This window comes from Echinococcus granulosus (genome assembly GCF_000524195.1).
Source record: "Echinococcus granulosus chromosome Unknown EG_S00032, whole genome shotgun sequence".
NCBI classification, from domain to species: Eukaryota; Metazoa; Platyhelminthes; class Cestoda; order Cyclophyllidea; family Taeniidae; genus Echinococcus; species Echinococcus granulosus.
In genome coordinates, this window is record NW_020170412.1 from 271924 (window position 1) to 293495 (window position 21572).

General features: G+C 42.9%; 3 protein-coding genes across 3 annotated transcripts in view; 2 read left to right on the forward strand and 1 right to left on the reverse strand. All coding sequences in view use genetic code 11, as the record gives it.

Moving 5' to 3' along the window:
* Window positions 1-992: 992 nt before the first annotated feature.
* On the forward strand, window positions 993-5008 carry EGR_04842 (Homeobox protein ceh-31; the record flags this gene model as incomplete). Its single annotated transcript, XM_024494091.1, has 3 exons — window positions 993-1104; window positions 4075-4354; window positions 4627-5008. 3 exons carry the CDS (start codon window positions 993-995, stop codon window positions 5006-5008), a joined length of 774 nt encoding a protein of 257 aa, XP_024351480.1.
* Window positions 5009-5571: 563 nt separating this feature from the next.
* EGR_04843 (Methionyl-tRNA synthetase) lies at window positions 5572-10613 on the reverse strand (the record flags this gene model as incomplete). The annotated part of the gene is made up of 10 exons (XM_024494092.1): window positions 5572-6054; window positions 6398-6479; window positions 6761-7005; window positions 7556-7655; window positions 7764-7888; window positions 7952-8094; window positions 8909-9137; window positions 9175-9371; window positions 9437-9613; window positions 10562-10613. 10 exons carry the CDS (start codon window positions 10611-10613, stop codon window positions 5572-5574), a joined length of 1833 nt encoding a protein of 610 aa, XP_024351481.1.
* A 4703-nt stretch (window positions 10614-15316) lies between these two features.
* The window catches only part of EGR_04844 (Tyrosine-protein kinase SYK), a gene marked incomplete at both ends in the record, with an annotated part of 42807 nt that continues 36551 nt past the window's right edge, over window positions 15317-21572 (forward strand). The window contains 3 exons of the mRNA XM_024494093.1: window positions 15317-15521; window positions 15794-15931; window positions 19945-20129. Coding sequence (XP_024351482.1) covers window positions 15317-15521; window positions 15794-15931; window positions 19945-20129 — 528 coding nt within the window. The remainder of the gene's footprint in view (window positions 15522-15793; window positions 15932-19944; window positions 20130-21572) is intronic.

The window sequence follows — 21572 nt, forward strand, 5'->3', positions numbered from 1 at the left end:
TCAACCCCTTGTTCTTCTTTTCGCATAATACAACGGCAACGGAATGTCTGCGTTCCGGGTGACAGGCAGATTGAATAACCAAAATACTAACTTATGGTGACAAAAATGGGCCCTGGATTGCGACATCGGTGGTGATGCCCCAAATGACCCACTGACTTAACAACATTTTCATTCTTCACATTCCTCCATTACCTCTTCCCAGCATTCAACACTCATATGTCAGATTGACAGTCGGAAGGAAAGACTGGTAGAAGTAGAGGTGGGTAGGGTTGGGTTGTTTGCTTTCGGAGGCAAAGTATTTTTAATAGTAGAATCAGTAGCATCCACGTTTTTTTCATGAAAATAGTCAAGTTGTACAATGCGGTAGTGAATATTTTATTAAATGAAATAATTTCTGAATCTTCCTTTTTATAGCAGCAGAATCTGAGACGCATTGACAAAATTCAGAAACCAGAAAACAAAGGTGTCGTGATCAAAGGGTGATTGTAGATTTGCCATTATTTTGCATCTGTTTAGTTAATGTGCCACTGGTGAACTTTTGAGAATCAATAACCACGGTTGAAATGACCTCTGGAGAAAGCAAAGTATATTCATTCTGAGAGCTACTTTGTAATCCTCGAATTACCCTCCGAAAATGTAAAAATTCAGGGACGTTTGAAAATTGAATACGCAAAAAAAAGTAAGTGAGAATGAGGTCATTTCAACCATTATGGCCCAAGTTACTTTTAAATGGCGCTTAATTAATCAAAAAATCCCACACTCATTGTTTAATCCCCCCCTCCCACTCCCCTGCACCTCGAGCTAATTGGTGGAAAATCACCCAATCGTTAATGAGCGCACTGTGCGGCACACGAGGGCAGGCTACAAAGCCGCTTCCGCCTCTCTCCCTCCCTCCCCCTCCCCATTTGTGGGACCATAATGGGGGCGGAAAGGAACTAGAAAAGCAAAGACTTGCACTTTTTGCCATAGCAAGTGGTCACTTCTGTCTGAGCATGACCAAGAGACTGGCATCCTTCATGATTGAGGACCTTTTAATGCCCGAGATCGGCGACTCGACCAGTGCCGACAGCGAGGGAGATCTGCTGGATGAAATGGGCTACAATGGTGAGTTGACCGGTATTTTATCCCATCTCACGACCCCTAACTGGCGATAAAAGCTGGGTATTATGCAAAAGGTGCGTTGACACCCATGGTTGTCCACAAAACCTACTTACTTTCATCCCCTCTACAGTGCAGTTCTTATTTATCTAAGGGCATCCTAACAGACACACTGAGCGACTTTCTGTTAGTCGTATATTCCTATAAGGATTTAGATGATGGAATGTTATCTTGTGCGTTCGTTGGTTTCGAATGGTGTGATTACTGGCTTTCATAGTGTCTAAAGGGCCCTCTATGGAGTATAATAAATAACGCGATCCAGGGAGCAGTGGTATTCAAATCTGTTCACTATAATGCTTAGTTTGTCCCGTTTGCTCCCAACTCTCCTGCTATTTTATCTCCATTAATATAAGATGATCAAAAGTAGGGCAGTGAAATATTACTGTCTTCGTATATTCTCTACATTGGATTTGCTTGACAAATCGCTCATTGTTCCCGACTTTTTTTAAACATGCTCTAATGCTGGTCCTCATGGAGTCTGCATTGCCTCCAAATATTCACCATTTTTTGTGAACTGTTAGTGTAAAATATACCGTAAACGAATAGAATAAGAGCTCTTCTTTCTAAATTGCAATAACCAAAAGGGGTTTTCAAGCACTCTTTTTGAGCATTTATTCTAGTTTTGCAAAGTTTTAAAAGGGTTTAAATGGCAAAATCTTAAACCTGTTATATGTTTATAACATCAAATATTCTCGGGTCTGTAATCGAACCAAAATTTGTTTTTTATGGTAATTAGAAACCGTCGTAATTCATATTCTATCAAGTGAGCTAGTTAAAAAAGTAAATGTTTAATTTATCTGAACGTATAACACCCTCCAAACCTTTGAGTATGGACTTTACAACGGTAGCGTTTTGCTTTTTTTTGAATATATTTGTCTTTTATTAAATCAAGTTACTGCTTAGACACAAAGAAGTCTGCCATATTTCAAGTACGTGTTCTTAAAAAGAGATAAATTCAGCCCATTTTCTCCATTATAAATATGAATATGAGTACTAATTTGCTGCTCTACTTATAACACTAAGAGTCTAAAATTAAATTCTACGTTTTCAACAGCTCAAGATAATTTGAACTTTACAGTCTAGCAGTATTCTACCTTATTTGTGGAAAAGGATAAAACATTTTTAGAAAATTTGCACACTTTTCTATAGAGCTTTATCATTTTGAATAAAGTAGACTTTTTAACATAGGATACTTTATTATTTGTTTAACTATTACAGTTTCTAAACCTTGGGTTCCTTTACTGTAAGGAGTGAATATGTTTGGTCATGCTAAATACACATGCATTTAAAGGTCACGATCATGCAAAACTTTTTAAACGAAATGGTAAAGGCAATGCCTACAAGTGACCATGAATACCCACGAGTTGAGTATGTTTGTTGATAGACCGACGTACTTCATCTCACCACCATAAAAGCGTTTTATTGTTTGCAACAAAATGCGCTACTGTTTCCCAATTTTCCGAACAAAGGTTGAGGTTTCCAAGTCGTCGTTTAGTTCCCTTTGAAGATGAAAGGAAAGCAATGGCTGCAACCTATTTTTTACAAATGTTTAAAAAACGGTGTAAGGTTTGTGGAAGCTTTGCATGTGACTCGGGGCATCTGGCAATATAGAAACTAGAATGCAGTGAGTCAAGTCACCATTTCTAATCATGTTATTTCACCCTAAAAGGTGTTCCATATTTCTTTATTAAGTGCTATATATGGCGATGGCGACTTGATTTTTTCCTTGGTACTCCTCAAAGCAGTAGTTTTAACGAAGACCATCGCTACCGGCACAATCAAAGCAGTAGTATCCAGAATGCATTGTACCCTCCTCATAGTCATTTAACAGGAAAATTTACTTTTGCTAGTAATTTTTTGCTGCATTTTTGTCATACCACTCGAGGATACTTTGAGTTAAGCAGTGCACTGACATTTGGGACTTTACAAATCCACAGTAGGGAAATCGGTTATTCATTTGGTACAAGAGACTAAAATAACTACATATTTGCCCATAAACAGTCAAATTTTCTGTGATATTCTACTCAAAGTTATAGTGCCGTATTCCCATTCTACCCTCAGTTTTCAGATATCTGGGTCGAGATGATTGATTTCCAGGCATCACATATTGTTGGAATGATGAGCTCTATAAACGATACAAAAGGCTGTGGGGGACCTGGGTTGGGGTTTGAGTTATCTCGGTTGTGAGGTCGAGCTAATTCGTCCGACCTCGACCTAAGGAAGTGCATTCAAGTAAATATACAGTATGCCAAATCTACAATTGGTTGGCAGTGAATTTTTCTTTGTAACCTGAGCGTTCCAAATGAGTCAGCCTTCCTGAACGTGGACAGCATCTCAAGCCGCCTTCAAATGATTTGTTACTTGAGACCTGGGAATTACGTCTTTGAGGAAATAACCATAATCACCTTAGTTTTGGTAGACGCCAATGCACATGTTGTGGTCTCCACTCCAGATGACTACTGTAGCGCCCCGGACCTACCCTGAAGACGAGAGAAGACATAGTGCTTGGAAATAATGTGTATTGCCGACGTAGCGGAGGGCTGGATGTGTCTGCTTGCATGGCCCAGAGGCCAGGCTGCCCGGTAGAGCCCCTGAGTAGCCCATTACCAAGACAAGGAGTTAGACAAATATATAACATATTGCAACTACCAGTCAGTCAATGTAGAGGTCCTCAATCTTTCCTATCAAGAGCTTTCATCCAAAAAGTTTCTTTGTTCAGTACACAGAGAGGCGGAAAAGACGAAGACTACTCCACCAGCTACTGAGATACCAATCACCACTACCACTACAAGCATTATCAGGAACGTCACTGCCATTCCCAAAACACTTCAACCGATTTAAATCATAAACTTAAAAGTGCTCCACGAATTAATAATAAAACCCAAGTGAGAAATAAAAATCACGCTGTGCTTTTAGATATCCCTCAAAGAAACAACCACAGTCACCGCCACTGGCGCCATCACGAGCAGCACCAGCAAGGTCGCCACCAGTGCACTAGTCCACCCGACCAACAACAGGAGGAGGGGATGTCAAAGAAACCACGCAAAGCACGGACCGCCTTCACAGACTCTCAGTTGAGTGAGTTAGAGAGAAACTTTGAGTCGCAGAAGTACCTCAGCGTGCAGGATCGTATTCAACTGGCCAATCGGCTCAAGCTGAACGACACGCAGGTGAAGACGTGGTACCAGAATCGCAGGTCTGTCCTCCTGACATTTACTACCCGAGTAGTAAGTGCTTACTCGTGAGGAGAGCATTTAAAATCGTCTCAATGTGCAATCTTTTTGGGATTTTTTCGTTTTTGTAACCAGAACATGAACAAATCCAAACTATCATAGAAAGAATACAAATATCGTAGACAGCGACAACGAGCCTGACTAAAAGGTACAATAACTGGTGAATAGAAAGCTTTAAAAATCGCACTTTTGTTAACGATAGGTGAATTTCCTTGTCGTACGTTTCTCCCTTTAGAACGAAATGGAAGCGTCAGACAGCAGTAGGCTTGGAGTTGCTCGCAGAGACAGGAAACTTCATAGCCGTTAAACGCATCCTCCAAACTAACCCCTACTGGGCCTCCCATCCCGCCACCGAGGGCATCCTCGCCAATATGGAGGCAATCTCAAAACAGGCGCCACACACCATCCCCACCGCTGGTAATTCAGTCTTGATGACACCCTCAATGGATTTGCCACCGAGTCCCCTCCTTCCAGGTGACGCCGCAGCAAAGACGACGTCTGACGCACTGCGCCAATTCATTCAATCCCTCCTCATTCCTCCACCCACCGGCCCCCTCCCATTGCCTGCGCCCCATTGGCCCGGACCAATCATGTCGCCTTCGCAGGGCTTCTGTTAGCTCAAATAATCAGGCCAGCACATAGCGCTACCAAACACAGCTTCGTCTTCTCCTTAAAGCAAGAATAAAGTAAACATAACTGCTTTTCCGAAAAAAACGTCCTAATATTTGTGGTCTGCTAACGTGGAGTCGCCGAGTGAATGATTTGGAGTAGAGAAGGGTCATTTATCAGTATAGGGAGTTTGCTAGCATAAAGGAAAAGTTCTTGAGTTCGAACTAGGAGTCTTACAAACAAATACTTTCCGTCCACCTAACTCCAAGCGGTGCAGATGTCATCAAAATCACGATTCGTTACAACTAACCTTGGAAGGAACGTACTATAACCAGGAAAACAAGCAGCATCTTTATCCGATGCGAATTCACCGAATCATCCCTTGCCTCAAGAGCGGAAGGCGGTTGGCATATAAGGTTCACTCACTATTCAGTCTTTGACAATTTCTGCCTGCAATACAGTTTGTAAGCAACGGTCATCAAAATCTACGAGATATGCTATCACCGAATTTGAGAGTCTCTCAGATAAGGAAAAAAACCCAACTGTCCTTTTTACTAATAAACTACCAAAATCACACTTTAATTCGAGGCACAAGGGGTCGGTGAAGGGATTGGTCATCCAAGTCCAAATGCCAAGAGGAGCACCTCAACGCGTCCGGCCGGATTCCGAGGCGGCGCAGCAGTCGGTCGGATAAGGAAGGGGTAAGGGGAGCAAGAAGACAACCAATTAATCGAAGGGCCTCTAGGGTGACCCCGACGACTGTTTTTGCCATCACGTCGTCAACAGCAACACTCGCCCAGGGCTGATGGCGATCGACAAAGGCATTAGTTTTTCGTACCACCTTCATCAACGCGTCCACTGAGTGGTGTGGTTGCAGGCGCTCCCACCACAGTGTATCAAAGGTATCGGGGAGACATCTGAGGCTGAAAATAGAGAACTGCTCCACTGCAAACCGCGTGTACCGAGTTTGCAAAACAAGCATGAAGATTACAAATTGTTTCATGAAAAGTGAGTTCTTCGTCTCCAATTCCAAGTTAAGATTCCGATGAAGCAGCTGCAAGAGCGGCAAAATTGAGGACGTCGATTTGTTTAAATAAAGGCACGTGGAAATGCCACTCACATGTTCAACAACTACTGTTTGATTTCACCTGTTTCAAGGGGTCAACAGGTCAGTGAGACATCCACACTATCGGTTGTTTGGAGTAGAGCTTCAAGGAGTGCGAATATTTGAACGATGGGGTGGTTATTCCGTGGAGTTACTACTAGTAGTGGTGGAAACGAGCCATGCAAGGCTTCATTGAAAGGCTCACGCAATGGATGGTGTTTGTGAAAATAGGACACAAGTATAAAGAAGTTCAAATGCATGCGACCCACTCATTGAGAAATTTGGCGTCTACAGCATCAGACATGAAGGCCTGCGCCTCCACTAGATCTAACATCGGCACGGTTTGAGCTGAAATGATCTTCCTCGAAGTGATTCTACAAGGAAAGAATGTGGAAGGAAATGATTGTTTCATTTACATACTTTTACAGTAAAACGATAGTCATTTGCAAAAACTGATTAAAAGACAGGTTTTCACGAAAACAAATTTAAAGGATCATTGCAAAAAAATAATCTCTTGAGGCTGGCTTACCATTTGAAAATGGCAGCTTCACTAACTCACACTAGATGTAGATCAGTCAATTTAAACCATTGCCCTTAAAGCGCTGAGCGCAACCGAAATCCTTAGAACATTGAAAGATTTCATGGAGGAACCCACCTAGAGAGCAGATTTCCCACCCAGTTGACAAGTTCTGTGTTGACAGTCTCGGTGGCCAGGGGGAGGCTGAAGGTAGTGTCCTCGTTGAGACAGGCGCTGCGCACGAGGCAGTAGCGAAGGCAGTCAACAGCCGTTGCGCGCACCTCTTCGTCACTGAGACGAGTGGGAGAGGCGGCAGCAAAAGCCGCGGAAAAGTACTTCAACATGTCTACTGGACTCACCACGTTGCTTAGGCTCTTGGACATCTGCAATCAGTACAACAAAGGGGTGTTTGTTTATGCGTCTGTTACTATTATCATGAGCTGAAGGTGGGAATACTTAAGCAGGCTTTGATTGAATGGTTTTTTTCGCTATTTAGGCAAATCGTTTCTTCACCCTTCTCTTGTAATCGCCCTACTAGCTGATCGTGCACGGTCATTTCCACCCCGGGAGATAGCATAGTCTAGCCTCGTATTGAGCATGCAAACCAAACCAGTTCTGGGGTACCCTCGATATAGAGAACCTCACTAGAGAGGTGTAGTAGAAGTGGTCATACAACAGGCCACTAATTACTACTTCTCTCACCTCCGCAGTTTTCACCAGAAACGGGAACTTCTCTAGTGCCCCTCACTTACTTCCCTACAAGTTATCACTATTCTTCCAATCTCTTCATTGATGGAACGGGTAGGGTCCCAGAAGTAAGTTTCCGTTATCGCACAAACCAACAAAATGGAAACTCAAGCTTTTGGTTCATGCGAGTTTCAGCACACACTCATTACGCATTACACGATAAGAATGCGGTGCAGTTAAACTCACCTTTGTACCCTCCACCAGAATATGTGCATGTGGGATGATCTTCTTGGGCAATGGGAGTCCCAATGCTAGCAAAATCGCTGGCCAAAGTATGGCATGGAAACTAAAAATGGGAGCAGAGTGTAAGACCACACTATCCTTGACCGCCAACATCGCTAGTGACCTAATTTTCCACGACATTGGATGTGGGGAATGAACTCTAGCCATTTACCGCAGGATATCCTTGCCAATAAACTGACATTCCGGTGGCCATATCGCATCCTTATTCTCTGTGGGGTTCAACGAAACCTTTCCCGCCGTTAGGTAGCTCATCAAAGCATCGAACCAAACGTAGATCTGCAATTAATTACAACACCTCAGACAGGATCATAGTGAGTTTGATGAGGGCGTGGCACTAACTGTTTGGTCGGGTCTGTCGGGAACGGGAATGCCCCAGGACACTCTTGAGCTGGGGCGCGAGATAGAGGGATCTTCGAGAAGATCGAGACTGGAGTGAGTCAGCGCTAGTAGTCGAGCATGTTCTTGCGATTTGTCAGGGAGGACTGGGTAAGGGAAAGAGAAGAAAGGTGTGACAATTGAGTGATGGAGAGAAAGAATCGTCTCATATTTCGCTTCGAGCGGTATTTCATGTGCCACTCACACCGTTTTTACATAGGAGCAGCATGAAACTCGGCTCACTTGTAATCACAGACGAAAAGACAGTAGCAGGGAAAGTATTGTGATTGCTTGGATGGTAGTAAAACTTGGAAACTTTGGAAACGATTAGAGGCATTCGTATACCGAGCTACATGGAGTTGGAGGTTAAAGGATCTACAAGATTGAAGCGATTCCAAACCAAAATTGAAATTAAGTCACTTTCGTTCTCATGTCATCACAACATTGATATACTTGATTACAAAGCAGTTCTGGTCTAAGCAATTCTAGCAACATCCTAGCGGAATAGGTTCTACTCATACCGTCTAGAAGCATAACTACTATTGTTCTCTTTACAGATCCTTGATATCGAGGCAGATTCAACACAAAGGGCTACCGTCAATTACATGAAATGAAAGTCAGTTAGACTGCAAAGTGAAAAAACGCTTAAAGAATGCTGAGACTTCATGAGATCAGAGTTAACAAAAGCACTTCGAGGATCTTTGGTATAAGCAAATATTCCGTGCAGGAGCCAAAACTGTCACAATCACGAACCCGATTCTCCACTCAACCAAACAGAGAAAACGGTTAATGACAAAAATGAGCTTGATTAAAGATGAAATTCAACCGTTTTTAATTGAAACGTAATAAGAAGGGCCAGACACAAAAAGACTCCGCAAAAACTCTCCTTCTCTCAATCAAACAGAAGACAGACCGACTAACCTCCCGAGTCCAGCCAAATGTGAAGTTGATCCTTAAAAGATGAGAGACGAAATCGACAGGTCTTCTCCTCCACCCAGTTAACCACGCTATGTGTAGCTTTTGCAACCTTGACCCCACTGGAGGAAGGGGAGTCTGTGACCTCCCAATCGGCGTAGAAAGTCTCGTCACTAATCGAGTACCATCCAGCAAAAGTGTTCCAGTAGAGGTAGCCTGATCGTTCCAGATATCGCTTCAATGCCCCCAGGAGTTAGCGCAAGCGACCTTACCCAAGCTTCGCAAACCGTGTTTTTGTGCGCCTCACTGGTGGTTCGAATGAAGGCACCCGTAGAGATGTTCAAGTTCTCACAGAGGTCCTGAAATGAAGTACTTTTATAAGGAACGCTGAGCCTGCCTTGAAAGTCAATGATATACGGTCGCAGAGATCCTTTGGGGAGCAGCCGAAAGTGGCTGCTGTGCGAGCGACCTGTAGGAAAATAGGGGAAAAGTTTCAGCAACTAATGAAAACACATCGTTCAGTGAGTTGTTTACGCACTTTGCTGCCATGTTCGTCGACACCGGTGCAGAGGAAGCTGGTTCGTGCAGGCGGTGGTCTCAGGAAAACACGTCGAGGGGGGAAGGCTTGAAGACTAGGATGTTGTCGCATGGCAAAGAAGCGTGACCACGCGTCGGCTATACAGAGGGTGTAGGCATGACCGAGATGAGGCTCTAAACCAAGCAGGAAGCCTGATTTTTTAAACGTCTCTGTCCAAACTTTGGCAGATTAATATCTGTGTTGATGGCATACCTGACTACATGGGTTTTTCCAGCTCTCACGCTGGGGGTGTGGAAGTTTGCCAATAATTTCCCAGCTTTTCTACACTTTCACAATAAAACTACTTCCAGACTGGTGGTCTTACAACATCTTTAGGGATAACTTAAAGAGAACAACTCTCACCTCCCCGGATGGAAATTACATTAAAATGTCATAGGATGCTAACAGTGTACAGCTAAATATTAAAAATCCACCAAATCAACATGGGCTTTTAGGATGCCTCGAGCTGAACACAATGAGGACCGGACTGGAAAAAATCAAAGCCGTCTCTAACATTTCCACTGCCAGGGTAAGAAATCTACCACCACAAACCGGATGCTTTGTTGTTCCAATGCAACATCAATACATTATATTTTGTTTTCCTTCCCTAGCCCAATTCATTTCCTGCCAACCTAACGTGTCACAGATGTGTGACGCGCAATATAAGGCAAGAAAATCCAGACTTCAAACATATGTGGTGTTGGTGGAGAAGGTATTAGGACGGTGTCTATTGCACCGCTATGGGAACAGTTAAACATGATGTAAATAGAGAATCTCTCACTTCGCTTTTAAGCAAATGCTGTCTTACAAAATAACTGGCGTATGAAATGGGTACGCTGTAGAACATCACACCGAATCTTCCCCAATTTGTCTTGATGACTTACTACCAAGAAAATTTCGTCCAAGTGCATCGTGTGTAACGTCCAATGTTACAAAACGAGGGCACAGAGCAACCACACACCACTGCTACGCACCCCATCAGGCAAGTAAAGAGTGATGTGCAAAAAATTCAACAAGATAACTCATAGAAAAGAGATAAAATGGCAAAGGCCTTATCAGCACAGATATTTCAACCGACTTACTCGCATTGGGGTAAAATATTGGAGTCGTAATAAAAGCAGGTCGAGGCCGCATTTTAATGGGAAGCGACAAAGTCTTTAAATGAAGGAAAATAGGACTATATGATGACTTCATAAAAAACAGACAACCAAGTTAACTTCCAAAACAATCTTCTCCACACAATGTCGAGGCCTTCCACTTATGTACCACACTTTTCTTCCAAGTTGCAGCCTACAAATTCTAACTTGCTCTGCTGGAAAAGTTGACACAGAGTATTTGGAATTACTGAATGACAATTTGTCATCAATTTCTGAAAAGGGGTTATGGAACAGGAACTACTCAAGTGTCCCTAGATTCGATAATCCTGGCAAACACACACTTATAACCCTATTAACAGGGTCCCAAACATGGTTCGATACCTCGGTGCTATACATTCGCAACCTGTAAAAACTCGGAAACTTTAGAAATGATGACGAACGGGAATTATTGAATTTAGTGAAGTTAGCTACGACCGTTCACCCAACAAAGATAATTTAAAAGGACCTGAAATGCAGAACTCAAGCTTACTCAACCCAAAATTCAAACAGCCTTCCAAGGTCTTTAGCACAATGCTAGATCCACTGAACGGACAGCCCAGCCCGCGTAGTATCGGCCCACGCTACTAGGCCACGTAAAATATGCTGACCAATTAAAATTGACACGCGCTAATGAAGACGAGCCCAAAAATTCCTCTGATTTGCCCTTTAAATAAGAAAATATTCCAAAAAAACTGTTTCGCCCGTTGGAATTAAATATTGTAGGCATATATATCCCTGTTGTAAACTGTGACCTCGTTGGAGTTAATTGTACCTCTCCAGGATAATCCTTACAAAAATTTCTAGAACACACTAGCACATACCTTAATGCCCAAATTTTTGTTGTTCTGTAAAAAACTGCCTTAAGGCAACATATGCATAACGTCCTTACAAACAGTGGGTGACGTAAATCCCACTTTAAGCAGGCGAAAAATTTCCGCTAATAAAGATATGCGTTTGATTAAGATATATCAACATGCTTGATGGAACAATACTGCCTTAACTGTTCAAGAAGAAGTTTTGCACGAAAGTGCAGATGACACAACACTTTTTTTAAAAAACTGCTGACAAATTTACTTTCATCATTTTAACTTGATGTACGTAACTCCAACCATGATATGCGGAGATACCCTTGGTTAATAATGATTATGAGATTGCATGCTTATGTAGCGTCCCGAGACTCCCTGAAGACGAAAAAAAAACGAAATACTCGGGCAGAATATATACTCAGCGCAGAGGTGTCTGGGCTATTGGCATGGCCCAAAAGGCCACCCCACCCAGCGAGGTACAAGGGAGCTGATTCAAAGTAAAAAAGTGGCGTCTCACCAGAACCGAGGGATAAACCACTATCGTGTTACACTTATACAAGTTGCGAAAAGGGTAATACATGGCTTATCGTTATCAGAAGGCGGAAAAAATTCATCCAGGATACTCATTTACTAAGATTTTAACGCAGACATAAGAAAAACAAAGGACAGTCGCCGTTTTTCAAAAAAAGTAGTTAAGGTAATTCACCTAAAGAATCAGTTTCACCTTAAAATTTGCAATTTTCAGCCTGCGGATGACTGACGAGACCACACTGGTAACCTTGTTCATTTTCTAAATATTTTATTTTATTTGCACCCTGGTAATTTCCCCGGTATCATTCTTTGCAACTTTACCCGAATTTCATTGCAATTTGGACTATACGAATTTTGTTTCAATTTGCAGTAAGAGACGTTTACGGGCAACTTTATATGTGTTACACAATCTTACTAAAAACTTACTGGTATAGAACAACTTATATGGCAAAATTTTTTTTATGCACGTCTATCTCTGATTGCATTCCATATAATTTGATAAGTTACCCTACTTTCAAGGTCAAACATGACCTTATTATTAAATTCTGGACGTTTGACAGGAACTGAGGGTCTCGTTTTCTCATCAAGCAGGTAGTATTGGCTTTTAAAGACGTAAAATTTAGTTTTGCATATACTTTTTTGGTAAGGGTGGTAGTTCAAGTTCTCTCATTTCTAGGCGCTCCATGAATCCAGAGTCGAGATTGTTTATGTTATCGTCTTAAGTAAGTTACAGACATTAGTTTATTTAACCAAATATTTGCTAGTGGATTGTGTGGGACCCTTTTTGGCGGTTTTTTGACTTGATATGGTCTGTTTTTGCAATTTACTTTATGCTCACGTAATTTGACCAACCTACTTTTTTGCTTTGACTCAGAGTGGGCTTCGGTCGTGAAGATCTTTACGTATTATTTTGCTCTGTGGCGGGTTTTTCTTATTTGTATTATCTTGTCATATATTGGTATTTCATCCTTTTTACTGCACCTGGAATGCTGTTGCTACCACGCCTTATTAGCCTTCCCATATCGTTAGTCTTATTAATCCAGTGAACGCGGAAGCGGACTTATATTAGCATAAATTGCCTCTGTGAATGAGCTGGCTAATCATAGAGTCAGTTTTTAAATGTCATCTTGTGCAAATTCGTTTTCTAAGAAACGAGTCACAAATTGCAGTCGCGATTCTATTATTTTTTGCCGTAAATTCTTGCTACTACTAACATCTTTTCAATTCTTATTGTTCTTTTATTTTGAAGGAAGGGTTTTGTGAAGTGAGGACTCTCTCAAGATAGCGGTTATTACGCTTTCATGGCTTGTAGTGATTACGCAATAAACATCGCATTTTTCTGCACGCGTATACTTTTTGTATTCTTGTGAATCTATCTCTTATCGAATGGCATTTAATCATCAAAGAACCCTAAAATTCTAGATTTAAGGAGGAACAAAACAGAAATCATTTAATTCGGCTCATAGAGTGCTGTTTTAGCCTCCGTAAATATGGATTGAATGTTACTTCTTTTGTGAAGTATCCAGGCTTCCTAAAAATGTCAATTTTGAATTTCAATAAGTACTTTGGGGACCTGTATTTCGTTTAGAACTGATGAAAACTCGATGTTGCCAGCATTTTTAAACGGATTATTGCTCAAGCACTATGTGCCTGTATAGATCCCTTAAAAGCTCAATGCTTATTGTTGGACACAAATTAGTTTGTATTTATCACATTTTTGAAACGCGTCAGTTTGGTTGTCAAGGCTTACTAAACGCATCAATGGTTAGCAGTTTTTATTGCTCAAAACCCTCATTAAAACGCCTCTATTTTAACCTGTTATTCCGTGTGGTGTACTTTTATTCGACTGGGCAGTTGAAAAAGTTCAAATGATGACATCTGCGTGTAGCATTAACTGACCGTTTGCGATCTCAGAAATTTCGTTGTATGTCGCTGAAGGAATGAGCCTTAATGATTTAATCATTTTTGAATGGAATATTGCATAGATGAATGGCAGCTGCTATCATTTTGGTCCGTGTTGGCATAAATTTGGGCAAAAATGTAAACTTGCATTCCTTGCAAAAAGCATTTAACCTTATTTTTCGAGGAATGCGGATCTGCAGACGTTCCCAAAGTCCGATGCAGTGTTCTCGAAGATTCTCGTGGCAAGAGGAGGCAAGTGTCTTCTCTAATCCCGCTTCTACTTCCATCTCTAACCCACTATGCGTTTGATCGCCTTGTTTGATTCCTTGGTTTGCTAACTCAAGTATCTAATCATCCTCCAATCTCTCTCTGAGTTCAGCCATCTGTAGGTGTAAATCTCCATCTCCAGCGGGTACCCTACAGACCTTAGGCTTGCTCTACTGGACGGCTTTTATTTGCTATTATTTGTGCACTTACGTGCCTGGAGGTAGCCCATAAGGCCCTTTATTGTCGATTTATGGGAGAACGATGCCTCCTCTTTAAGGTATTAGCTTAGAAAGCACCTTCTCCAAGACACGACGACGTTAATCTTAGCCTGTGAAATTCCTTTACGGGGTAATCACTTCTAAATTCTCTTTTTTGGAAGTTAGTTACCCTCTTTTATATTTAAGGATTAAGGGCTAAGGGTCGCTTGGTTGGAGGTCTGAAAAGTTCTGAAGAATTAATTTTGGTGAAATAGACTTGAATGGGTGAGGCAGATGGAGCTCCTACCGCTAGTCTTATCTTTCCAAGCATCACTTTGGGAACTTCGTGCTTGTTCAGTAAAGTCTGTTCATTATTCCCCACAAACATGTACTTACCATAGCCCTTATTTCTTTCTTTCACATAATTGCCACCTATGCCCTTTAACACCCACTTTGAAAGCTAGCCGACCGCTTTTGTGTTTCATTTACTGCCCCTCTAACCCATTTTAGTCAATTTCAAAAATGGTGATAGTTCAAGATGCGCTTAGTGTGGGGAAGTTGGAATGATGGAGGGCATGTCACTCAAACCATGAATGTGATCGTAGTGATTGCGCTTGACATTCAGATGCAGTTATGGTGTAAATACGAAGGGTGCTGTTTTAAAATGCTTGCGTTCACCTGATGGGGTACCGTTTTGAGCTTTGCGAATCCGCTACGACGTCTGAGGTCTGAAGGATACGGTATGGAGGATACCGTGTTCAGCACCTTCCCATTAGAGGTGATTAAACTCGGGAGCCCATGGAATAGGGTACAATGGGGCCCTTATCTGCCCCTGCCTTTTTTCTTTGGTGCAAGTCTCGTCTTCCATTGGTTTTGTCTTTTCGTTTTTCTTTTTTCTTTTTCATCCAATTAGTAGAGCTTAACTACTCATGAAATGGAAATATATAATATTTTTGTCTCTTCTTCAACCGAGCTGTGTGCGATTGTGGTTTTAGGCAATGGCCAGACCGGGTGTCGGCGGCGTTAGGAGCCGTCGACAGTCAGGCGAATCAGCGAGCATATCGCCACACTCGGTGAGCTACTTCCACGGCAAAATCACCCGCGATCAGGCCGAAGCCGCGCTATTCGCGCACAAGGCGCTTGAAGGTCTCTTTTTACTGCGTGAAAGCGTCCACCAAAACTACGCCATCTCCATCTGCCACGGTGGACGAGTGCATCACTACAACATCGAGAAACAGCCCGATGGATCTTACCAAATTCGCACTGGCAAGTTGCATTTTTATTGCTGGCCTTCCCCAAAATCAACCCAGTAATTTGACATGGTCTTTAATTAATCGTACCCTCGTTGCGCCTCTGTTAGCTAGGGTGTTTTTTTAGGTAGTCACATTCCCGATTTGATTACTGTATACTTTCAAGCAGACACGTCACCCTATGCAAGTGCTGGAAGTCTACAGTTCTTAATACCTCTTCCACAGCCCCTGAAGCAAAAACATGTTCTCTCCGCACCTGCTCCACCGCATCAACTCCAAAGTATACGGTCAACGAAATGAAGTCGAAGTTTAGTGTTGTGAGATTGGACACAGTCGTTCTACCGGTCCTGACAGAGGGTATTAGTAAGTGCTCTGGCTGCGTGGATGTTTGTCTTTCGGTAATGCCCTGACGTGTATCTCCATTTTCTACCAACGGTGCTTACTCATTACGGCGGGCTGCGGTGAGCATGGCCTTTATAATCTCCTAATTTGGAGCTTCTTGCTTACCCTCCTTGAGGGCGTCGTCCATTCCTCATCCTGTTGCTGTTGAACCCACAAACTCTTTGAGAACAACGATATTGACTGTTTAGTGTGTTTCAGCTCAAAATGTAGGACTGAATGGACATTCTTTTTTGGCTGTTTTGAGGTGCGAATCCTTACTATTATCAACAGTTCAATCATTTTGTACCGATGCGCACTTCGGCCTTGAAAGCCGTCTCCAATCCCTGTTTAAAGTTGGAAGAACTTTTCGGACTTCCTAATAGTGCATAGTGGGCGGCTTTTTTACCGCCCATAATTAAAATTGGCCGCAATTGATGTGACCCCGATGTCTTTGGGTCAACGAGTTGTGCGAAAAAACACTGTCCACTGACCCGAAATGCGGAAACCGGTAGCAAAATCCGTGGTTAGGCAGACATAAATTTTAGCCACCAGTTTTCTTCCAAACTCAGCAGGTTGGCAGGTTGACTCTACATTCATGTGAGGCTTGGATTTTCCTCCAGGGCTGACACTAAAAGGAGATGATTTATGTTGGGGGGAGGAGAAAGGATAATACTAGTTGGTGCCATCCTAGAAGCATCCCGGTGGCCGTGCTGGTCGGTTTTTCCTCTGAGGCGAACCCTGTGGTCACTTTTAAATAGTCCAAGTTGTTGTAATGACTGCAGCAGAAGTCCGGTGGTATTTCGGCGGTTGATTAGGACCGATCTTTTCTGACGACTTCGTAGTGTGTATGTGTGTGTGGTCAAGACGTAAGATCGGTATCATTCGCTTTTCACCTGGCACGAATCCTTCAACTCCACATATTCCGCGCTTGACGTGATATTTACCAGCTCTCTGATTAGTGTTGACTAGTGTTGATTTTTTTGGTTATTGGCAGACAGCTCTAGGCTGCCATTTTAAATACCTAGCCTTGCCAGCTCTATTGTTGCGATTTAACTCTCCCACTTTCTAATAAAACAAGGCACCCTATCTTTCTACCTAATCCCCCTTATGATCTGATTATTCGGTGTTGCTGTAAGACCCTATTGCTATTCGCACCAGTACTGGCCTTTATGCATAGCAAAGGGGCTATCGCCGATTTCCCCGTAGTTCCTTCCTAATCCTAGCGTTTCTTTTGTTTTCAGGCTAGCGCCATGTGACATGGGCATATGCAGGGGCACGCATACTGTCCCCTCCCCCAGTAGTACCACACCCCTTTAGTCGAAGCAAGGAGTAATGTTATCTTAATTACTAATTCATTCAACCGAATCGAGCCGAAGTTTGGGGGATAAAGAAAATTACAAATCTACGGGATAGATATGTATATATACACGGGAGCGGGGAGGGAGGCTTTAGCGCTCCAAGGCTTTTCTGAAGTCGCAAGAAGTCATACTAGGGTAGAAAATCTACTGTCGACGTATAGAGGGGTTGGAAGGCTACTGGCACGGCCTGGAGGCCATACCGCCAAGTGGAAGTACAGCGGCAAAGCCTTCAGTGCCTGCGTAATCCAAACGCCGAGTTGAACAAAGTGCTACAGGAATTTAATGCCTCGTAATCTGTGAAGTGGGGATAATTCACGATGGCTTGTCCACAAGGGAGGTGCAAATGCATCAGGTCCTCCAAAAACGGACATTTCTAATCATCCGAAAAATTTACATAATATATTAAAAAGACATCTGACTCAAATATGAAAGCCTCGGTGATGAACAAGTTTCCCTCGCCGAGGTAGGGCTTTAACAAGTAGAGCAGGGCAGGTCATAGGCCTTCATTTTATCTTGCTCCTCATCCATTTGCATTCATCTTGGAGGACAAAGGTGACATCTATTCGGGGTTCACAGATAAAGCGCCCTCGCCACCAGGCTCACATACACGGGACACTTGATGTCCTCTTTTGAACCCAGCGTCACAAATATGTGACATGCGGTTTCAATTAAAGGTTATGGTAACTGATTGTACTAAATGTTGTAACAAACGATAAACATTAAATAGTTGTAGAACTTTGGCGGTTTAAGGAAGACAGCCACATTTTTTCTGTTTTTGATAAGTAGTGGTTGAATTGGTTGGTCCGTTTTAGTGCATGCTGGTCGGCGTTTTTTCTGAGCTCCTGGTGACGAGTTGTTTATTTCTGATCATGAATAACGGCATTTGTATGCACACTGAAGATCCGTTTGCATACGGTGGGTTAGCTTGTGATGAAAAGTTTCCTTACTAACTAATAGACCCTAAGCTGGTTAAATTTGCAATCTTCTCCTACACCTGCGGTCTCGTTTTAGTGACACGAGCCCTGAATAACCCACTGTCTCCTCACAACACGTTTCTGTGGTCAAAATGTAGGAGTAGCGATGTGATTTTCATTCGTATATTTACAATCAGTTAGTGTTTTGCTTTAGCAATCAGGATGACATTTTTGATGGCCGGATTTTTGTGTAGATAACTTAACTACAATTATTCAAACTTCCTAGAGTTCTGACAATGGGCCATATGGCTTTCTGTTAGCCATCGTCTTTATTTCCACTCATTGTCCACTGTTTTGAGTTAATTCGCCCCTAGAAGGTGGAAAATTTATTTAAAAAATTCCGGAGAAGTTCGGTTGGAGTCATTGAAATCCACTCTTGTTCCTGGAATCTTGAAAATTGACCGCTGCAACGGTGCCAGGGAACCTTCTGAAATCTAAGTGATTTGAATAGCGGCAGAATCGCATCAAAAACTTACATGATTTTTACTTTCCCCCTCATTTTTCGGCAGAAACGGGGAGAAGAGTTGTGAGTTTGACGAACAGCAACCCTAAGTGTTCCAAATGATGAATGCCTAATAAACGAGGACAAAGTGTCTCGCCGCTATGCTGCCATATTGACGACACATTGACACTTAGGTGGCAGCGCAACGAAGCGATCCCCTGAGTCAGATAAGCTCTCTCCCTGTTGTCTATGTTTCTGAAAAATTGTTCTGCATTATTTTTAGACCTGCCTGGTTTTCCTCCTCCCTCCCATTCGGTTCTCTTGTAACAACTGTACTTACAATCTGCAAATTTCTAATAGGAGCTTTTCTTCTGCCGTCTATTTGTCATTAAAACGGCAAATTGGAGTTCAAGCTTTAGTTTTTTTTGCTGGGATCTATTTGTAGCTCCTCATAGTCTCCTCCCCCCTCCCAGTAATAGTAAACCCGAAGAGGTGGTCAGAAGTTGGGAAGGTTTGTTCATGTGGTGCCAAGGTGGGCATACAGGAACACGCAAAAAGATACGAGAGAGGCAATGACAAGTGACGTTTTTGATGAAGCGGTTCACACACATTACGGCTTGCAAGATATGCAAGTCAAAGAAGGTTCTATGCGTTTTGCAGCTCAAATTGTTTTCAAAAAAGGCAAACCTATACCAACCTATCGCATGTTTACCTCAGTTTACGAGGCAGAAATTCCGTTATCGCCTCCACGATAAGGTAGGTGGCGCTGCCAACAATTGCAACCCACCTGGCGAACACCGATAAATTCCAGGTCATTGAGCCTATACACATCCTCTTTGACGGTTATTTTTGTTCTCCTGATTGCGTTTTAGGGTACCCTCCTCACACTCCCCAAGCATAGCTGTAGATAGATAACTGAATGATTCCACCTCTATTGCACCAGCACGATGATTACCACAAGTAAATCTTACCCCTATGCTGGAAAAACTAGTCGCCTAAAAGCGCATGGCGGGACACTGTTTCCTTTTGAGGTAATTGACATGACTCAGCCACCGACAATTCCAAAAGGACAGCTTAAACCAGACTACAAGCCCAGCCGACCTGCTAGACAGAAGTGGTCACATGACAACACCAGACACAGCCTATTAACTCTCCTCTCCTTGTCACTGCCATTTCTAACATGCGGACATGTACTAACTTTCATTTGTCATTTTCTTTTAGGTCGTAAGTTTCCTGGTCCAGTGGAACTGGTTAAGCACCACGCCGTTCAATTAGACGGCTTCCTTACTCTGGCCCGCTTCCCCCTCGATCGACCCACCGGCGAAAGTCCCATCGTCCTTCAAGGCGTTCGATCCGATGAATTGGAGGAGAAACTGCGACTCAAAGCCATGGAAATGGGTCTAAAAGTAAGCTGCCTGTTAAGAGCCTTCCCCAATCCGGTGGGTGGGTAGGAGGAAATCACTTAATTTACCTCCCCACTTTTGCACTCACTTCGGAGCTCCACTGTCACCTCCTGTCAATCAGATTATTTGTCTGGGTAGCGTTTTATGGCCTCGATTGTGGCTTTTCTTTCCTCTCTTCTCTTTTTTCCTCTCAATGTAAGGTGATCTCGCCCCACGCAACGATTTCTCAATTATACGAGTGCTGAATCTGCTCCCAATGTCCAGATTTTAGTCTATTGCGCTATGAGCTTGGGCAGCTACTTTTCTTGCCTCAAGAGGCTGCTTCTTATCGAGGGGGAATTGCTTTCAACATCACAACATGCACCGACCTCTCCTTAAAAAAACATGCGTTTTTTTTTCGGTTGGTAGGATCGCTTTCCTCCTTCGCAATTATGCTGATAAATATTATCTAACATTTTGGCTGTCTTATCTTCGTCATGCATATCATCTTTCTAGCTTAGTTTATTGTTGGAGACTTCCAAAGACTTCGGGTATCACGTATTATTTTACTGGGAAATGGGCCGCTGAAGGTCAGGAGGAGCAACAAATGCTGCCACTTTTTTGTGGGGCGGGATGTATCGTGTGCCACATTACCTCATCGGGCATTCAAATGGGACACATGGCGCGCATGCGTACCCACCTTTTAAATAAGGGTTTACTACACTCAAAGGATATTTTGTTAGATTTGGTTGGGTGGTCAACCGATCCACATGGTGCAGGAACGACGTTTTGTTTTATCCTACAGAAAAGAAATGGCCCCACTGACCAGCACATGCTCGGACTAATTTACATAATAGTTTACCTGTCCTCCTGACAGGCTAACCTCTTCTGCTCACTTTCAAAAACTGTTATAGCAATGACCACCAGACCTCGCTCACTCCCTTGCTCGGCTACGCATAAGCAAATAGTTTTTTCCTCATCAGAAAAGGCTTCGCTCATGTGGGAACATGTGTAGAACATCCGAAGCCCTGTTAATATAAAAGCCAAGTGTGAGGCGGCTTCACAGGGCTACACCCTGCACTCATTTCTCCCTTCTGTTTTATTATCACTTCTGTGTTGTCAAGCCATTTTCCCGGACTCGAAAGTGGGGTCTTTTCCAAAAGTCCTCGTCGCTTCAGTAGTCCTTTGATTTTATTTCACTTCAAATTGAGCTATTCACATCGAATGCCTTCAGCAGCATCTTCACTCAGTATTCAGCCGTCGAAGGTAGGGCTGTGTGTACACTTGAAGCGGTTCCCCTAGCATTGCCGCCAATGCAGGACTCGAGTCATCCCCGAAGGCGCTGGGAGACTTAGTATAGTCATGTCGTCGAAGACTGAAAAGACCCGCAAACTTGAATGAGACGTCAATGGGACTTCTCGTACTTATTTTTTCGTGTCGACCATCACAAGGAACTTGGTACTTTGA